Genomic DNA, 20,927 nt, shown 5'->3' with positions numbered 1-20,927 from the left:
TTTTTGCATAGAAAACAAAGCGGTCAGTTGAAGAGGAATAATATCAGTACTTTGTTTAAAACTGTGTGTAAAAAGCTGTCTCTTTATCATTAACAATAAGTTGTAAAACGTGAATGGGGAGTGACAGTCTTCAAGTTTGTGAGAAGATCGCGCCCTGGTGGAATAAAGGCACGAACAGCTTACAGCACCTAGAATTACCAGGAAGTATTTAGAGTAAAACGGTGTGTAAAAGCTGCCTTTATGAATGAGAGAAAAAAAATATATATATATAAAATAGTAAAATGGAAGGGGAGTGATAGATTTAAATTAATCGTGAAGTGGAGCGCCCCCTGTATAAAGTAAAAGTGAGAAAAGCTTACAGCACCCGGTATTCCCAGGTGGTCTCCCATCCAAGTACTAACCACACCCTACCCTGCTTAGCTTCCGAGATCAGACGAGATCGGGCGTGTTCAGGGTGGTATGGCCGTAAGCGAGAGATGCTACCAAAAACAGCCCTTTTGCATTACACGCCTCTATACATGCCAGTTGGTCTCATTGGATCCTAGAGAGAGATGGAATACCGCTTCCATCAAATTGACAGGTCAGGTCAAAAGGTCACTTGTGGGCGGGGCTTGTGTAGGCGGGGCTTGGTTGTGGTGGTACGATGTGACGTCACGGGAGTTGTATTTATTATTTATTTATTATTTATTTCATTATTTATTTATTAAATTATTTATTTATTAAATGATTTATTATTTATTTTTAATTATTATTTTAAATTAAATTATTATTTATTATTATTATAAATTATTTTAAATGATTTATTTAATTATTTTATTTTTAAATTATATTGAGGAGAGTGCTATATTGAGGAGAGTGCTTATGAGTGTGTGTGTGTGTTATTTTAATAAGTTATTATTTTGTCGGGCACAGCCGGGGCCGAGCGGGGGTGGGTTACCTGATGGAGCGTGAGCGTACGGCGTGTCTGGTGTTACGGTACCGCGGTAAGGTCCCGGGCTTTGGAGAATCAGCAAAGGCCTTAGAACCCTGTGTCTGGTGCGGTACTGCGCTAAGGTCCCCGCGGGCTCGGATAATCCTCGGAGAGAGCGATGCCGGAGAGCTGAGAGCCCTCCCGCTGCGCGAGTCTGAGAGAAACTCTGAGAGACTGAGACTCTGGGAGAAAATTATAAAGTTGGAGCAAAGAATGAGAGGAGGAGGAGGTGGAGGGTCTGTCGTCCAATAAAAACGCTTGGCGCTAGTTTTGACAATGTATGTGTGTTTCTTCCTCACGCAGGCGTTTGTATTACATCAGCGTATGGGGCCACACTTTTGAAGGCCGTCTCTAACGACTTGGGCCATACATCAAGTTGGACACCTTGTCTCCCAGTAAATCCTGTTTTCATACATGACAGTACAGATATGGGTTAACAGAGAAACGATATGACTGCACCTGGTTGATATTGCGGCGAGCGGGGGGGCCTATTCCTCCTAGGGCAGAGGCACAAGTATCTTCGAGGTCTTACCCTTCCTGCCAGCCAAAGAGGTTCATCCAGGCCTTACCCGGTGAGTATATTATTTCTTTTATTCGCGTGATAAAAATGCTAATTAATTAAATTAAATTAAATTAAATTAAATTAAATTAAAAATAACATTCTAATAATAGGTATTCTCTGTTTTTTCTATGTACAAGAGAGAGACTGCGCTGACCAGTCAAGAGAAAATCTACAAGAGACCTGAATCAGCAGTGTTATAAAGCACATAGCCAACGCTAATTAATAAAGAATTTAAGCATAATAGCCCAGACGTACCATGGCCTATAGCTGGTAGAAATGGAGCTATCCTACGGCCTACAAGATAAAAGCATATGGCACCAAATTGGAATCAGTAGTCTTTAAAAGAATAAATGGACTAGCAACTGTCTCTGGGGGAGCAGCCCCGGTTAGGTACTATTAAGCAGCATTTAGTGACATGCATCAAAACACATTTTTTAAAACTTTGACAGAATAAAGTCTTAGTTATTTTAATAAATACGTTTTTCAGTAAATGTTTATTCACGCGCATGCGGACAAACACACACCCCGGAGGTCAAACTAAAAAAAAAGTTGATACAAACTACAGTTGTATCGGACACGCACACAAAAACACAAAAGAGTTTGCTCAATCAAAAAAACACCAAACATATATAGTTCACGTTTTTTATTAAAATGTATAAGGATTGTTTTGATTTAAATTAATATGAGTGGAATATAAGTCATTTAGGCAACAGGATTTGAGGAAGAACCTAAATAGCAGCTAGAAATGACCGACCAGGCAGGCAGAAGTCTGCTTTTCTTATCTCACAAGTCATGGAAGGGTGGGAGGGGGGCCACATAAGTGTGGGGTAGGAACTGTGGAATCAGGCAGGGGTGTAAGAATTTAGGATATAGTCTTGTTATTTTAAAGAAGGTGTACATGATTATTTAATTATATTTAAAGAAGGTGTACATGATTATTTAATTACATTTAATAGCAACCAGTAAGCTGCATTTAGCACCATGCTGCAAATACACATTAAAAACTTTAAAGAATAAGGTCTTAGTTATTTTAATAAAGACATCCTACAAGGTGCCCACGGCCCCAGCTTATATAATCTACAAGCTTGATCTGAGATGCTTGCTGGAGTACAATGCTAAGTTGACAACGGTAACGGAGCTGCAGACTGTTTGATAGTTAATGAAACATAGTTCAAATTCAACAGTGTCAGCAGTCATCCACTATGCAGGGAGACTACAGATTCACTATAACGACCCCATTTATCTGCTAGAATTATTTAAAAATTGTTTTTGACAGAATAAAGCCTTAGTTATTTTAATAAATATGTTTTTTCAGTAAATGTATATTCATGCTCATGTGCACAAACACACACACACACACACACACACCGGTGGTCAGGGGCTATAGAGTTTAACTTTAGGTCTGTGAAAGTATAGGACCGCCATGTGTTTACAGACCCCAAAACATACTAACTTAGTCGTTCATGAGTCTTATTGTGAAAAACCACACAAAATAGACTTGTAAATTTTAAAGAAAACAACATTAACAGCTTTTGTTAATGTTTAAATGTATAAAAACTTTAGATGTGTTTGTTAAACAGTCAAACAAAAATGTGTTATTTTAAAGTAGTATAAAATATAACCTTAACTTTGGACGCAAGATGAACAACCTACACAGACACAAACACAGACAGACAGACACACACACAGACACACACACACACACACACACAGCAAAACCCCAAGCATGCGCACAAGCGCACAACCAAAGGTTGGGAAGTGTGCTTTCCTTATCTCACAAGTCATGGAAGGGTGGGAGGGGGGCCATATAAGTGAGGGGTAGGAACTGTGGAATCAGGCAAGGGTGTAAGAATTTAGGATATAGTCTTGTTATTTTAAAGAAGGTGTACATGATTATTTAATTACATTTAATAGCAACCAGTAAGCTGCATTTACACATTAAATGCAAATACACTTTAAAACTTTAAAGAATGGTAATATAACTTGACCATAGTTTTTAGTTACACAAATATTTTAAGACGTAACATGAACGTTTTTCAAAGTAAGATGTACAAATGTTTTAAAATGTGACATGAAAGTTTTTCAAAGTAAGATGTACAAGTATTTTAAAATGTAACATGAAAGTTTTTCAAAGTAAGATGTACAAATGTTTTAAAATGTAACATTAAAGTTTTTCAAAGTAAGATGTACAACTGTTTTAAGACGTAACATAAAAGTTTTTCAAAGTAAGATGTACAGATGTTTTAAGATGTAAGATGTTTGGGTGTTTTACAAAAACATTTTGTTATATGTTTGCAGCCCAAACGTATTTTTAAAATGTACAAAGTTTTATGCATTCATTTTGTGAATTAGTTTTGAAATCTAATATGAACATGGCTTTTATTTTACAAAAGCAAAGTTGTAAAAAGTTTGTAGGGATTTTATCAAAGGAGATTTTGTTAATGTAATATGAAGTTTTTTTATTTTCAAAGTTGCACAAGTGTTTTAAAATGTATCATGTATACGTGTGTTTTATTTTTCAAGCTTGTGTACATTTATCAAATGAGTTTTTAAAATGTACCATGACCGGGTGTTTTATTATTCAAAATAAAAGTTGTGCATATGTTTTGTTATATGTATGTAGCACGGTTGTGTTTTTAAAATGTACTAATTTTGTGGGGTGGTGGGAATAAACCGTATTTAAAGGGGTACCTCTCATGGAATCTACCAATCTTTAACAGCTGATGAACCCTGAGCCACACGGGGACTGGGAGTTTTAACCGTGAGACTCGACACCTAGGCATTAGATCCTTATGTCAGCAATGCTCCCCATGCATGTACCCAGTGTAGGGTCAGGTCCAGAGAAAGCTGTAACTACGAGTGCAGCTGATTAATAGCATTTAATTTATAACAGTAGGAGCTAGTAAACTACATTTAGCAGTCGCAATAAAACACGTTAAAGACTTTAAAGAATAAAGGCTTAGTTATTTTTTAATAAAGATGGCTTTTCAGTAAATGTTGACTTCCCTACAAGGTGACCCCCAAGGCCTATGCTTATAGCATCCGGGTGCCTGATTTGAGATGCTTACTGAGGATGCCATGTTAACACCGGTAACTGAGCTGCACCATCTGTCACACTTAATGAAACTTAGTCCTAATTCAACAGAACCAGTCATCATCCACTTTGCAGTGAGATTTCTGAGCGAAAAGTGAGCGAAGTTTCATTTTCTTACTTTACCACCTATCGGGGGCTCTGACGTTTTTACTATCTAACTATCCCCGAGACACTTTAGCCAGGTTCGTGTACATTTGCTCTTAATGCTGCTGTCAACGCCAGGAGGGAGCTGGCTAGCAATAACATCTTTAGCTGGTCTTAAAGCTTGCTGTATTTTTCATTCAGTAAATACACGGTTTAGAAGAAAACCTAATCGACATTTAAATAAATAAAAAATAAACGTACAAAACTATTGAAATCCACAAGAAGCATGTGCATATTTTTCTGGTTTGCATGTTATGTGTGGTTGTCTAAGCACCGTCGGCCTAGTGTTTGATAGGTGATGGAGAAGCATACGGTCGTAAACTGCATGCGCTTATGCCAACAGGTGTTTAACATACAAACATAGACGCTTTTCTTTAACGTAAAACATTTAAAGGCTCATTCTGTTTTGTCGACATTCTTTAATTTTATTCAAGTAGCCTCTAATCACCTTACACTTGTTCTATTTTACTGTAGAGTATTTTAAAACAATGTCACTGTAATGTCACCTCATGTCAAAGCTAACAAGGTAACATGATTGTATCAGCGGAACAAAAAGCCGTCGCCTGGATATGTATAGACAGATCATGTATTGCTCAACAAATCGACCGCATTATGAAATCTATTTGTATTTAGACAAATATATTGGGAATGAAGCGTCGCGTTTTAAGAGGCAGACATTGAGGCCGAATTTAAGTTGGTCACAAATGTATTTTTCTTCTGCAGCTAGAAGCGTCGTCTGAGCCTGATTTTAACTGGCATGACGGTGTGGGATTCTTGTAGTAGAAGTTAAGTGAATTGCGGTACTCTGAAATTAAGTGATATATGTATTAGAATCGTGAAGTGTCATCTTCCTTTTGTTTTAGGTTCGCCCCGGGCATTTTTATGAACTGTATTGCAATATCAGACAGTGTGTCATGAATTTCTGAAGGCATGTTATATATGACCGTTCCTTGGATACGTCTCTTGTACAGTAGTTGCAGTTTGTCAGGACAAGACTGTTTGCCTAATGTGACATGGTGAACAAGTCCTGTGATTAAAGCATGTCTGCTGCTTAAAACATTGTGTTGTATGATGAAGGTTTCTTGCCGGTACATGTTGAATTACATTAGAATATTCAAGTATTATTTTTTAAATCATTTAATGAAATAGGTATTTATCTCATCATTGATGATGACTGTGGTCCACCTGTATGACAAGTAACCTGTCCCGGACAGAGGTTTCTTCAAGGCCTGTTGTAGGAACCCCATGGTGTAGCATTATGAGAAAGTATACAGGGAGTAGTACAAATGAGCAGTCGCCCTGCCCCTCTTTTACTCATTTTGGATGCTTAAATTACTAAATTGTGTCTTTAATGCTATTCTGTATGATTCTATGGTCTGAGTGAGTCTCCAGTACTACATGAATGGTAAACTTAAAAACTCTACTTCTCTTAGCTTAATAATATTTTCTTTCTTGAGTTGAATTAGTTTGTGTCTAATTTTCATTTTATTGATTTTCTGCACACTTGGATTATTTATTTGCCCCCTTGTCTTAAAGGCTAGAGGGGGTCTGTGCTTGTGACCTGGCAATTATTTTCGGTGTTTGTCACTAAACTTGCAATATAAAATTTGAAGACAGGTCTGTGACCTGTGCTTGCAACAAAAAACGTCTAAGTGGTAGTAGGCAAAGCACAGCACTGCCTATACTTTCTGAAAAGGCTAATCTTTTATGGCACAGACAGGAAAAGGTGATGATCCACTAGCAGCTCCAAGACGAAAATGGGGTTTATTAAAGAAAAACAGAGCACCCTGGGGTAAAATACTAAACAAAAAGGCCGTGAGGGGTCCGAAACTAGCTGGGAGAAATAAGATTGAACTAAAGAAATCATTAAGTAACACAACTAAGGAACTAGGCTAAACAGAGAGCAGGACTAAAAAACCAAGCACACAGTTCACAACTAACACTGACCACAGACAGACGGACGGACAAACGAATGCATGTGCCACACACACACACACACACACACACACACACACACACACACACACACACATACGGGTTTTTAAGTCTTAAGAGGACTTTGCCTCCCAAACCAGTTGAAACATGGTTTTAGGGGACCCACCTTTCCCTTTGCTCTAGAGAAGTGCTGTAAACATCAAAAAAATTATTTTGCTTTGCACAACACAAATATCACTTCATATTAATTCTAAAGTAAATGAAGCTCTTTACATTACCACCTGACACTATGGTAGCATATGGGAACCTCCCAAGAAACTCCCTCCTACGACGAGAACATTGTTTGTGAGGTCATACATGATTTTCCAGGACATCAAATGAACACACACACAAACATGTCCATTCACTGTGCTAGAAGGTCAGTGATGTTTTATTGGACCTCGAATATGCACAAAAACAAAAATGACTTTTTTCCTGATTAATGAAATGCAGATTACTTATGCACAAGTACTAACGTGAAATTAAAATATTAATATTAAAATAATTAATTTTTTATTATAACTTGTAACAAAAGACTTTCTGCAACTTAAGAGTGCATGACACGAGGGCAAATTCTTTACTCCCCAAAAATTAGAAATAAACAATATTTTTCTCCTTGGCATTTTTGCCTCTATAGAAAATAATATATATTCAATTAGACATGGTTTTCCTTTTTAGTGTGATCCCTCTATTTCTAACAAAATCTCTTATATTTTGTACAGTGCGCCCTGCCAGAACAGGGTCCTCAGCTGACTTGCACTGCTGACACTCTGCCATTGTTGCCAGTTTTCCTTTGGTTATATGATCTTTAAAATGTTTCAATACAGCTGTCACCTCCTGTTTTGACCACTGTGTTCGCGACTTCTTCTTTGAGGTTTTAATTGCTGCTGTAAAAACCTGGCCCACTGTCACAGAAAAAAAACAAATCAGTCAGTATTATTTAGATGCAAACACATACAAATAACTGAAGTAGTTATACATGAGATTGCTGAGAATGATAATGTTGAGCTGGGATATAATTTACTACAGTTGCATGTGTAGGGCAGTTCTTTCAGTAAAGAATGCATACAACCTGTATCGAAAAGCTAAATTTGTGTATTAATTACAAAGGATATAAAAATAGTCATTTATGAAGAATGACACCAGAATTCCTGTGCTATAATCTGTAGTAATGTTAAACTTAACATTATTCCATTTAATTAGCACACAGACATTTAAAAGTTATGTTATCCAAGGTTTAGAAAGCTGAGCTTCACAATGGTTTAAAGATGGATTCATACCCAGGTCATACCCAAATTAATTACACATATTAACTGGCTAAATAAGGCAAGAATTCAACACATAGAATATTGCAAATAAGAGAAACAGCATGAATGTCACTACATGAATGTTACTTGATGGGAGACAGAGGGAAATGCAGATTGATCCAGAGTAGCTCTCCATATGGCTCTTTTTCAGCAAAGGTCCCCCACCACTAAAACTCACTGAGAAAAATGACCTCCCTAGAGACCTGTGACAAAAGTCCTGACTCAGTTGTGTTGCTTTACTCTTATGATGATTGTACAGACTACAAGGTTTTCTTGCCACTGATCACCTGCCAAAAAATCCCAACATAGATTCACTTCCTAGTAGGGCATGCCTGAACAAGAACTTGGGCATAGTTAAATTGGTCTTTAATATATAGATGCTGATACCAGCTATAAACCTTGGAGGAAGGATGAGAATCTTACAGACAAGAGTTCACCACTGCCAGTCTCCATCCTACACGTCACAACTGTTGCATTGTCTTCTCTAGCTATACGAACCCCTTGAGACATCTCCTGTGAGATTCTGGAAGGCAAACCAAAAACCCAGACCCTTCCTCACTCCTTTACTACAAATGGCTTTGGGGAACACCATTCATGTTGCCACAAGTCCCAAAAGCATCAGAATCTATGGCAACGTGTAAGATGTGCCACAACGCCAGCCAAATATACCACTTAGCAGTGGACAAACTTATTGTCTCGGTAATCAAGCTTCTTTCCATAAAAAAATCGGAATTATACTGAAAGTTACCACTGATGGAATCTGTTGAGCCTCCAGCATTATCTTCTGTAGCTGGCTGAATGCTTTGACTTTCTGTAAGAATATGGAACTGCTCAGTCAGTATACATGCAAACAATTCTAGTAGAACATGGAAGAAAAATAAACTGAATATGCTGCTAACACTGCAGAATGCATGAAAATACTTTAAAAATACCATTCAGTCTTGGTGTGCCCAAGGTAGCATCCTCTGTATCACTGTCAGGTTCAGTTCCATCACTGCCATCAGTTAAGTTGATCTCATCTTAAACAAAGAAATCAAATTGAACTAAACTGGGACAATGATGCTACAAAACATATTATGCTCATGTTTTAAAAGTATCTGAGGTGCATATAGTTAACCAATCCAGATGAATGTGCTCAGATTTCACATATTTATCATGAAAAGGACATAGAAGTAGATACTGTACAAAAGCGTACCTTCAATTTCAATTTCATCGAGTGATTTGCCTTGAAAGTTAGGGAGACACCCTTTTTCCATAGCAAGCAGAAGTTTGGATATTTTTGCCAGCTGAGTTGTCGCTTCTGGAAGCCTGTAATACTCACGGTGTACACGAATATCGTGCCCCAAGAAGTCAGCAACTTGATCTAATTCATTGTTTTTCAAATTAAGAATTTGTGATAGAGTGGCCACGTGTTTGCGCAAATGTGTTGACCTGAGATGTTGTGGATTTTGAGCACCACACTGAGTTGCATAGAGCCGCAAGCAATCTTGACCTCTGTAATGACTCTGGCATTTGGGTCTAGCAAACAAGAAGCAGTTATCCTGAACCGCACACTCTGTTCTTTTATTCACCAGAAGTGTTAGGGCATCTACCATATCTGGTGTGAGGAGGACAGCAACCTTTCGACCTCTTTTACCTCTGATTTCAACTCTACTAAAATGACTACAGAGTTTCTGCTCAAATTTGGAAAGACCTACTGCAACATCTGCGTGAAGTAGTGTGTTCTCTCTTTCCTGGAAGCTTTTGAGCTGCATTTTAGATACTTCACCGGCACGCCTACGATTGAAAATAATTACCCTTGCAAGGGTAGCTTTTGCAAGTTCTGCATAACTTTGTGATGATGATGTTTTTTTCAGGTTTTCAGATGCTGCATTGGCAGTAGTTTCCAGGTGTTTATGAAGGAGCTGAACATCATGAGTGAAAGGCAGTGTTGACGGTTTATTGAATTTTGCTTCATTCATTGTGCTTAAAGCCCTGTGTGATATTAGCTCAGACCACTTGGTGGTATATAGCTTTCTGAATGTCTCAGTTGACTTAATTAACTCTTCATCTTCTGCCATTAGACCTCTGCAGTGGATGAGCTCGCAGACCTTTTGCAATGTGTGGCCCAATTTCAATGCTAGGCTTGGCCTTTGGTAGTAGTTTTTTTCTTCGTCATGACCTGACACTTTCTTCACAGCTTCAATAACATGCTGGAAATTAGCTGGTTTTATAGCTTCCTCAAGGCTGTATATAGAGGACTCACTGCGCAATGTTATCAAAAACCTCCCAATTTCTCGAAGCTTCTGACGAATATATTCAAACTTGGTAGGGTCATTTCCATGTTTGTTGAAGAATGACTGCGCTAGCTGAAGAATGCAGAAGTCATTGCGTACAACAGAAGATATGTCATCTTGCTTCATTGCACTCAAGAGCTTCCAAACTCCTCCAGATATCTGCTGCAAAGATGTAGACTCTGCCATGGCAGCCAAACCCAACACTCTGGTCCGTCCCTGATGTTCACTTACTGAACCTGGCTTTGAGGAACATCTTCTCACATGTCGCCATAGTTCTTTACGCCCAAACATTGCTTTGCAGTACATACAATGCACAAACTGTTTTGAATCACAATCTTTGTTTGGCCTTCGTTTTACTTTAAGCAACCCATTTCCTTTCTCTAATACATTGGAATTATGCCGATAGTTCCCCTTGTTCCGAATTTTTTCTAGTAGTCTTTTGCGTTCTTTTGAGCGTTTTGGAAATGACAGTGCTTCTGCAACTTCAACTTCAGTCAAATGGGTTTTTAAATGACGAGATATTTTTGACTGTGGTTTCCCACAAATGTAACAGTAATTCTTATTTTCAGAACAAGAAATGTCTGATGATTGAAGACATTTCTCAGCTCCAGCCATGTTACCCTTTGCTCCTGCCACTGATACATCCTTATAATCTCCAGGCAAATCAAGTGCACTAGTACCACCTATTATTTCCAACTGCTGTTCACTTGTAGGTGTTTTATGGTCTTTTCTGGGCAAAGAAACACGATCTGATCTATTAATTAAAACGTCAACTTTTGATGATCTTTTGATCTCTGAAAGGCGTTTAACTTGACTGGTGCTTGAAAGTAAATCTGTCCCTTCTGCAGAACTGTCTGACTCATTGTCTGATTCTCCACTTGTCAACTCCTCCAGACAACAAAATAAATCATCCTCATTTAAACAAGACACTTCCCTGGCCTTCAAATACTGTGAACCTTTGCTTACACCTTCCTGGTTCAACTTTGTTTTCTGAGATTTGGTGCACTCTGAGGTGGCAACTTTCACGTTCTGTTCATTTGAGGAACATTTGTTTTGGACATTGTTTACATATCCTGCTGCTAACTCCACTGAACTGCACGATTCACTGTCTGAGTCTGGGACATATTCCTCATCTGAGAGTGACACTTCCTCATCAGAACTTGAAAATCCTATATCCTAGTATCAGAAAAGAGAAAATCACTATGTAGCATTTGTGAAGAGAGATGGTTCATAAGTAAAACTGTAAATATACTGTACTCACCCATGAAAGTGGTTCTTCATCATTCTTTTCAAATTTTGCAAAGCAGTTCTTGTGCCAAAATTTAGAGCACACTATAAGAGAGAAATAAATTGTACTCATATTTCAAATGTATTTAAAATAGGGACACAAATTGTGGCTAATTCCTTTAATCCACAATCAACCCCTATTAGGCCATGATTAGATAAACCCTTAACTGATAGGCATAACAAAAACACACACACAAAATACCAAAGCGTCTTTGAGTTTATGTAAAAGCACTATATAAATAAAAATGTAAAAACAAAGAATGCCCTAGCTAAAAAAGTGCCAGTTTAACATTGGGTCTATGGATGATAATTACATATGTAACAATATAAAACAGTTTAGTCATAAGCGATGATTCCAGGGCTTATACACTTCCTCACAATTAGGATTCATGAAACACAAGTAATATTACCTCTCAATATTACCTCTCAATACATTGTCTCAATATTACCAAGTAATTTTGAGACAGAAAAGTAAAGTTTTTTGATGAATAGCTAATGCCAGGTCTTAACAGCAATCATGTTTGCAAATAGTGAGTTATCTTTAGGATGCTGTGAAGTAACAAATATTTGAATGGGAAGTTTGTACTCAACTACTCTACAAGACAAAGTGCACTGCAAAGAAGATAACTGGCAGTAACCTGGGTTATATAAAAAGCCTGTAGAGAGACTTCAGATATGGGGTTTTTCATTATTTGTGATAGAAAAGGTATACTTGTTTATGGTGTTAAATTAGTTAAGTATATAAACAACACATTGTTTATGCTTGTATTTGAGGGCTCATTAACCCATACAAATGTTACTCTGCACTGCACATTTTGCAATGCATGGCATAACTGTCAGATAAAGCAGCATTCCTTTTTTCATTGTTGGAGGTGTTTCTGTGTATTATTATGGTGCATTCTTGTGGTATATTCCTACTACTGTGCCTTCATATACACAAGTAAAAACATTCCTGGCTTGAATGATAAAACCTCTTCATATCACTTTGTGTTTATGGGAAATGAATCATCTAACTGAGACTGGTGATCAGACAATCTGAACTTTGGCGATCATTAATTAATTTAGTGTTAACATTCCCAATTCAAAGTCAGAGAACACAGGGCAAATGCTACCTTTACTACCTGAATTACACCTTCCAGTTTTTCTCCACCAATCCAAAATCACCTTCAATGACACTAATCTAGCAAAGTAACAATTTGACAAATACTGCATAAGAAACACTTTAAAAAAACCTGCATAATATTACTTACTATCTTAAATACTTGCAAGGACTGTTACTGACCTTTACACCTCAGACCAATCCACTTGAGTGGCGCCACAGGTCCAAAACATGCAGAACATTTGTCCATGCTTGAAAAATTTGCATGGATGACCTCATGCTTACAGGGCTGCTGAACAAAACAAAAAGGAAATTACATTCTGAGTGGGAATTCTTAAAGGCTTTTTAAAAATGACACTAAAAATCACAATATCTCACTATAATTCTGTAGATGGCACACCTACATGTCAAGTATAATTAAAACCTTGCATTACCTTCTCAACATTCTCATTTGGAAATGATGATCTGTGACCCCCTGTCTTGCAAAAATCAAGTTTGGTGGCTACCTTCAAAACAGATTAAATGAAGAAGTTCAGATAAACACAAAAAATAATATCTAGACCAGCAGTCAATAAAAACTGCTAGAATCATTGTCATAATTCATAATTTGGGCAGGCTTAGGACCAAGATCACTGACCTCTCAGACAATGTCAATGCATAAAACACATGCTTATGGGAACAGAAACAACTCTTGCAATTATTTGTGCCAGCTTCCATCCATTTTCCAAACCACTTATCCTACTGGGTCGCCCGGAGCCTATCCCAGAATCAATGGGCACGAGGCAGGGAACAACCCAGGATGGGGGGCCAGCCCATCGCAGCGCACATTCACACACCATTCACTCATGCTCACCTATGGGAAATTTAGCAACTCCAATTAGCCTCAGCATGTTTTTGGACTGTGGGGGGAAACCGGAGTACCCGGAGGAAACCCCACGACGACATGGGGAGAACATGCAAACTCCGCACACATGTGACCCAGGTGGAGATTCAAACCTGGGTCCCAGAGGTGTGAGGCAACAGTGCTAACCACTGCACCACCATACCGCCCCATGTGCCAGCTTCTTGAAGTAATATTTCTACTCATTGGAGTATATGAATAAATAAACTTAGTGAATCATTAAGGAGATATAGAGAGGTCATGAAATCGTTTACAAAAACTAGAAAACTATAACATGTAACATACAGTTCAACAGCTTCAATTAAATGGTGTCTGTACCTCCCCACTGTCCCAATTCAACTGAGAATCAGTTTGGCGTTTTGTGCTCCTACAATACACAAAGTGCAAAATAAACTAAAATAAACTAAATAAGCTAAACACAGTAGATGCTTATTCCTAAACACAGTAGATGCTTATGGTTTCTGATCTGGTGACCCATAGATAATCAGCTGAAGTTCACGTGATTGAATCAGTTGAACAATAGTACTGTAAGACTTAGGTCTTGCAGATCTATTTCTATTTTTAAATTTGTGTCACTCATCAAAAGCTATTTTAATTACAGAAAACTAAGGAATATTATATATATTCTAAGTAGCAACTAGTGGAATTAATAATTAAAGTCACTCATCAGTAATCTAGTATTCTCCATGACCATCCAGTGCATCCTTATGGCATTATTGTTGCGAACTTATTTAAAACCACTGTACAAGACCATTTATGACATGCTGAAACATTTGCACGATGCTCTTAAAACCTAATGTACATGCAAAACACTACTTTCTATAAGTAGTATATGCTCCAGTGTGGTGAACCCGCTCAAAAACACAGCAAAAGGCCATCTATGACATAAATTACAGCTTCATATAAAGAAGACCCCCGAGTCCATGTTTCTGTCAAACACTATATACACACACAACTGATAAAACTCTACGCCGAAACACATTTGCAGGGTCCTCTTAAAACCTAGTGTACCGCCAAACTAGGTTTGTGTTTACACACTTACCTCTTCTGTCTCTTCTCTTAGGACATCTGCATGCTGTCCTTCTGGAAACAACTGGACATTCGTAGTCATTCCCACATCGGTTATGTTCTAGAAACACAAATAAAAATATAATTCCATACTGCACATAGTAGTTATGCTGGAGAGAGCAGAATGTTAACAGTAAATGAAATGCTCCTACCACACATAAGCAAAACTATACAACTAAATCAATACAAAAAAATTACATAAAACTATCATTGACAGAACTGCATTTCTAATATCTAAGCTCCTAATGCATGGCACATAATGCAAATTACCTGTTCCATTTCTTTGCTAAGTGATGAGTTATCCATCAGAGTATTGGCACAGGGGTCTCCCTCAGAAACAGCCTACAAAATAGTTTTCAGAACAATATTTCATGCAAAACACTGCTTGCTATAAGTGGTCTATGTTCCAGTGTGGTGAACCCACTCAAAAACACAGCAAAAGGCCATCTATGACATAAATTACAGCTTCATATAAAGAAGACCCCCGAGTCCATGTTTCTGTCAAACACTATATACACACAACTGATAAAACTCTACGCCGAAACACATTTGCAGGGTCCTCTTAAAACCTAGTGTACCGCCAAACTAGGTTTGTGTTTACACACTTACCTCTTCTGTCTCTTCTCTTAGGACATCTGCATGCTGTCCTTCTGGCAACAACTGGACATTCGTAGTCATTCCCACATCGGTTATGTTCTAGAAACACAAATAAAAATATAATTCCATACTGCACATAGTAGTTATGCTGGAGAGAGCAGAATGTTAACAGTAAATGAAATGCTCCTACCACACATAAGCAAAACTATACAACTAAATCAGTACAAAAAAATTACATAAAACTATCATTGACAGAACTGCATTTCTAATATCTAAGCTCCTAATGCATGGCACATAATGCAAATTACCTGTTCCATTTCTTTGCTAAGTGATGAGGTATCCATCAGAGTATTGGCACAGGGGTCTCCCTCAGAAACAGCCTACAAAATAGTTTTCAGAACAATATTTCATGCAAAACACTGCTTGCTATAAGTGGTCTATGTTCCAGTGTGGTGAACCCACTCAAAAACACAGCAAAAGGCCATCTATGACATAAATTACAGCTTCATATAAAGAAGACCCCCGAGTCCATGTTTCTGTCAAACACTATATACACACAACTGATAAAACTCTACGCCGAAACACATTTGCAGGGTCCTCTTAAAACCTAGTGTACCGCCAAACTAGGTTTGTGTTTACACACTTACCTCTTCTGTCTCTTCTCTTAGGACATCTGCATGCTGTCCTTCTGGCAACAACTGGACATTCGTAGTCATTCCCACATCGGTTATGTTCTAGAAACACAAATAAAAATATAATTCCATACTGCACATAGTAGTTATGCTGGAGAGAGCAGAATGTTAACAGTAAATGAAATGCTCCTACCACACATAAGCAAAACTATACAACTAAATCAGTACAAAAAAATTACATAAAACTATCATTGACAGAACTGCATTTCTAATATCTAAGCTCCTAATGCATGGCACATAATGCAAATTACCTGTTCCATTTCTTTGCTAAGTGATGAGGTATCCATCAGAGTATTGGCACAGGGGTCTCCCTCAGAAACAGCCTACAAAATAGTTTTCAGAACAATATTTCATGCAAAACACTGCTTGCTATAAGTGGTCTATGTTCCAGTGTGGTGAACCCACTCAAAAACACAGCAAAAGGCCATCTATGACATAAATTACAGCTTCATATAAAGAAGACCCCCGAGTCCATGTTTCTGTCAAACACTATATACACACAACTGATAAAACTCTACGCCGAAACACATTTGCAGGGTCCTCTTAAAACCTAGTGTACCGCCAAACTAGGTTTGTGTTTACACACTTACCTCTTCTGTCTCTTCTCTTAGGACATCTGCATGCTGTCCTTCTGGCAACAACTGGACATTCGTAGTCATTCCCACATCGGTTATGTTCTAGAAACACAAATAAAAATATAATTCCATACTGCACATAGTAGTTATGCTGGAGAGAGCAGAATGTTAACAGTAAATGAAATGCTCCTACCACACATAAGCAAAACTATACAACTAAATCAGTACAAAAAAATTACATAAAACTATCATTGACAGAACTGCATTTCTAATATCTAAGCTCCTAATGCATGGCACATAATGCAAATTACCTGTTCCATTTCTTTGCTAAGTGATGAGGTATCCATCAGAGTATTGGCACAGGGGTCTCCCTCAGAAACAGCCTACAAAATAGTTTTCAGAACAATATTTCATGCAAAACACTGCTTGCTATAAGTGGTCTATGTTCCAGTGTGGTGAACCCGCTCAAAAACACAGCAAAAGGCCATCTATGACATAAATTACAGCTTCATATTAAGAAGACCCCCGAGTCCATGTTTCTGTCAAACACTATATACACACACAACTGATAAAACTCTACGCCGAAACACATTTGCAGGGTCCTCTTAAAACCTAGTGTACCGCCAAACTAGGTTTGTGTTTACACACTTACCTCTTCTGTCTCTTCTCTTAGGACATCTGCATGCTGTCCTTCTGGCAACAACTGGACATTCGTAGTCATTCCCACATCGGTTATGTTCTAGAAACACAAATAAAAATATAATTCCATACTGCACATGGTAGTTATGCTGGAGAGAGCAGAATGTTAACAGTAAATGAAATGCTCCTACCACACATAAGCAAAACTATACAACTAAATCAGTACAAAAAAATTACATAAAACTATCATTGACAGAACTGCATTTCTAATATCTAAGCTCCTAATGCATGGCACATAATGCAAATCACCTGTTCCATTTCTTTGCTAAGTGATGAGGTATCCATCAGAGTATTGGCACAGGGGTCTCCCTCAGAAACAGCCTACAAAATAGTTTTCAGAACAATATTTCATGCAAAACACTGCTTGCTATAAGTGGTCTATGTTCCAGTGTGGTGAACCCGCTCAAAAACACAGCAAAAGGCCATCTATGACATAAATTACAGCTTCATATTAAGAAGACCCCCGAGTCCATGTTTCTGTCAAACACTATATACACACACAACTGATAAAACTCTACGCCGAAACACATTTGCAGGGTCCTCTTAAAACCTAGTGTACCGCCAAACTAGGTTTGTGTTTACACACTTACCTCTTCTGTCTCTTCTCTTAGGACATCTGCATGCTGTCCTTCTGGCAACAACTGGACATTCGTAGTCATTCCCACATCGGTTATGTTCTAGAAACACAAATAAAAATATAATTCCATACTGCACATGGTAGGAATGCTGGAGAGAGCAGAATGTTAACAGTCAATTAAATGCTCCTACCACACATAAGCAAAACTATACAACTAAATCAGTACAAAAAAAATTACATAAAACTATCATTGACAGAACTGCATTTCTAATATCTAAGCATTGTTTCACACAATGTTGAAACACAAAATCCCAGTAATCTCTGCAGTTCTCATCAACACCATATCCTCACAGACAATGCTTTTGTCAAGCACACTTTCACACGCTGATCTCCCTTTTGCAGGGACAGAGAATTACCAGCATTCTCTCTGCATATCCTCATTCAACACACATCTATATCTCCAACTACTTAAACCTAATAATCACACATACAAGAGTTTAACTGAATTACTTTCCCTGTCCTCCCTACCTCACTTGATGTGCTCTGCTCTTTTGGGTGCAGTTGGTCTTTTTCAGTAGCCACCTGTAAATATTAGTTATATATTATGATATACGATAATCATTGTCAATGAGAAAGGCTTGAGAAAAAGAATATAAACTAATGAAAATACTTTTAATCACTTAAGTAACATATCTGGATTTCACCCTTCTTTTGCAGAAGGATGATTATTTCTAAATGGTTCTTTCATGTCTAAATACCTTGCATCTCCATGGCCAGTCAGAGTCACCGTAGTTATATGTAATTTCTTCTCCAGGACTAATGCTTCTGGTTGCGAATAAACATAGATGGGGCTTTCCTGATATGGTTATTTTTTTCATTTTGCTGTTTGGGCTAACATGGTCATCATTCACCAGTCTCCCAAGGGAGCCATCGTCTCGGGCAGCATCAATGCTGTATCACATAAAGTGAAAAGTCAGAAAAACTACCATATTCTAGTAAATATCAGAGCACTAAAGACATTTAAAAATGAGTATGTCAGCAGTCACCAAAGGCTTATATTATGTTAAAGAACATGCAATGTCATACGTACCAAAACAATTTTCCATTGAAATAAAATTCAAACATGAACACTTTGAGGGCATCATGATATATTTTCTGTCTACTTTCACATTCATGCCTGCTGATGAGTTGCCCTCTGTATTCCAGAAGAAAATCTCCCCTCTCAAAATGGAATCTGCTGTATACCCCACGGCCTACAAGAGATAGCAAACACTAGATTAAGATCAGCCTCGAATGCTCCTGCACGATGATCCCTGTTAACAATAAGCACCATAACATTAATACACAAAAAAACCCTGGATAAAATCAAATATTCGTACACAAACTTTAAATTTACCTTTATATGAATTTATATATTTCACATAAAGTCCATCTTTGTCTTTACATGCAGATATAAAATATGCAGCCTCTTGTTTTGGAGAAAGTTTTCTACTTCTCAACTTCGAAGAAGCCATCTCCTCCTGTGAAGAATGATTGATGTTTATTCATATATTCAGTTTATATTATTTAGTTTATGTTTTAAGCAGATATTTAATGCATGACATCCCTTTTATTCTACAAATGTAATTCAGTAAGAACGAATGACTAATAAAGTTTGTTGGGAAATCGAATTTACCAAATGAATTCTGGATATGAGCTAACCTAAAGAGCACAGATACAGCCATACTATCCTAAGGACTTATCGCACGACACCGAATCATCCTCGGTGCAATATTTACACAATGAAATCGCTTTATCTGCACTTAATGACTACATAGTGTTCACCTTTGAAACAGAATACGATCGACAATCTGGTATTTATTGTAAATTTCGAAGCAATGCAGATAATGCTTCCGTATTAACAGGGATTAGGAATGTGTAGGCAGTGCCGGTGCACGTATTCGTCACGTAGAGTTCGGTACATCACTTCGGTACACCAGCACTGGAGAGTGTATAATCGGCGAGACCAAGACAGTCTCCCGGCTCCGTTATACCCAACTCGGTTGCTGGAAACATATCCGACATGCTAACTGATTTGAGACGACATCATCCAAGTGTATGTGCGACCAGAGAAAGGCAGAAACAACCTCCGCAAGTTATTCTCCGTATGGCATTTAAGCAGCTCTGCCAGAAAATTCTAACCTGGCATAAAAATTATCGCTACGTAACTGCGGCCATACTCGGAAGTAGGCGACAATTGGATTGTGTTTTCCCTGCTGTAAAGAAATTGCACCGAACCACGAATCCAAAACCGAAGTTTTTCATTATAGTTATGATGTTTTATTTTAGATGTTTTTATTTATTTTACATATTTATTTTTACAATGTGCGAATAAAAGTCTCTTGGGTTTTGTTAATCAGACACGTCGACAGATTTTAATCTTATAAATGAGTTGGTGGTCTCAGTATTAAAAATAAATAATTTAAAAACATATTCTGTTTTCCCTGCTGTACCGAAATTTCACCGAACCATGAATCCAAAACCGAAGTTTGTATCGAACCGTGCATTTTATGTATGGGTACACCCCTTGGAATTTGCATTTAACTCCAGCAATTTGAAAAGAAAACTTAGTCTATTATTCTATTATAAAAACAGTTTTCTTACCTGATTACAGTCTGTTCCACGACTTGGATATTACAGGATATTGTAGTGTCCTCTTAGTCTCCTGCTGAAGTCCACCGATAGAAACGAGGATTCGCAGTGAATGACATACCTCTCAGCCAATCACAACCTTAGATGGCTAGTCCAGAACTAGCCAATCAGCAGCCGTAAATCTTAACGCAAGTGTTATTCTGGTGTTTCTCCGGCTCCAGCCTACAGAGGGCGCGATGCTGAATGCAGAGTTTACACTGTGTGAACTGGTTTTCGTGGTTTTGTGGTGTAAGAGGACTTGGCCCCAAAGTTTGCAGGGGGGGTTTTCTAACTTAGATAAATGCATCTGTATTACAGGAATTATGAGGACACCGTCCCTGTCCTCATAATCCCAAATGTCCCGATAATGTCGGCACGTAATCAGGTGAAAAGTCCTGATAAATCATAAAAACCAACACACACACACACACACAC

The 20,927-nt window shown here is 37.9% G+C and overlaps 1 protein-coding gene, 1 long non-coding RNA gene and 1 other non-coding gene across 11 annotated transcripts; 1 reads left to right on the top strand and 2 right to left on the bottom strand.

Annotated features, from left to right (window-relative positions):
- Positions 1 to 352: 352 nt before the first annotated feature.
- LOC125734716 (5S ribosomal RNA) lies at positions 353 to 471 on the bottom strand. Its single transcript, XR_007394019.1, has one exon. It is a non-coding gene; the product is annotated as a 5S ribosomal RNA (ribosomal RNA).
- A 412-nt stretch (positions 472 to 883) lies between these two features.
- LOC125715721 (uncharacterized) lies at positions 884 to 2,546 on the top strand. Its single transcript, XR_007384157.1, has 3 exons — positions 884 to 1,542; positions 1,670 to 2,424; positions 2,458 to 2,546. It is a non-coding gene; the product is annotated as an uncharacterized LOC125715721 (long non-coding RNA).
- Positions 2,547 to 7,103: 4,557 nt separating this feature from the next.
- Positions 7,104 to 20,926, bottom strand: LOC125715370 (histone-lysine N-methyltransferase SETD5-like). Of its 9 annotated transcripts, XM_048986820.1 has the most exons (19): positions 20,466 to 20,926; positions 19,219 to 19,342; positions 18,913 to 19,075; positions 18,581 to 18,773; positions 18,351 to 18,404; positions 17,199 to 17,285; positions 16,858 to 16,929; positions 16,562 to 16,648; positions 16,223 to 16,294; positions 15,927 to 16,013; positions 15,588 to 15,659; positions 15,292 to 15,378; positions 14,953 to 15,024; positions 14,657 to 14,743; positions 13,148 to 13,219; positions 12,897 to 13,005; positions 11,589 to 11,659; positions 8,984 to 9,070; positions 8,725 to 8,862 (listed from the first exon to the last, which is right to left on the bottom strand). In XM_048986820.1, exons 2-18 carry the CDS (start codon positions 19,334 to 19,336, stop codon positions 9,056 to 9,058), a joined length of 1,518 nt encoding a protein of 505 aa, XP_048842777.1. In that variant the 5' UTR covers positions 19,337 to 19,342; positions 20,466 to 20,926; the 3' UTR covers positions 8,725 to 8,862; positions 8,984 to 9,055. The 9 variants fall into 9 exon arrangements, with proteins under 9 accessions (XP_048842749.1, XP_048842754.1, XP_048842739.1 ...); XM_048986792.1 differs by lacking the exons at positions 15,292 to 15,378; positions 15,588 to 15,659; positions 15,927 to 16,013; ... (2 more) ...; positions 16,858 to 16,929; positions 17,199 to 17,285 and adding exons at positions 7,104 to 7,649; positions 9,247 to 11,503; positions 17,836 to 17,922 and having other exon boundaries at positions 8,800 to 8,862; positions 20,466 to 20,918; XM_048986797.1 differs by lacking the exons at positions 15,292 to 15,378; positions 15,588 to 15,659; positions 15,927 to 16,013; ... (1 more) ...; positions 16,562 to 16,648; positions 16,858 to 16,929 and adding exons at positions 7,104 to 7,649; positions 9,247 to 11,503 and having other exon boundaries at positions 8,800 to 8,862; positions 20,466 to 20,918.
- Between the last annotated feature and the right edge of the window lies 1 nt (position 20,927).

The sequence above is a fragment of the Brienomyrus brachyistius genome, chromosome 2, assembly GCF_023856365.1.
Source record: "Brienomyrus brachyistius isolate T26 chromosome 2, BBRACH_0.4, whole genome shotgun sequence".
Lineage (NCBI taxonomy): Eukaryota > Metazoa > Chordata > Actinopteri > Osteoglossiformes > Mormyridae > Brienomyrus > Brienomyrus brachyistius.
Note: the sequence above shows the minus strand (reverse complement) of the source record. Positions and strands in the feature narration are given on the sequence as shown.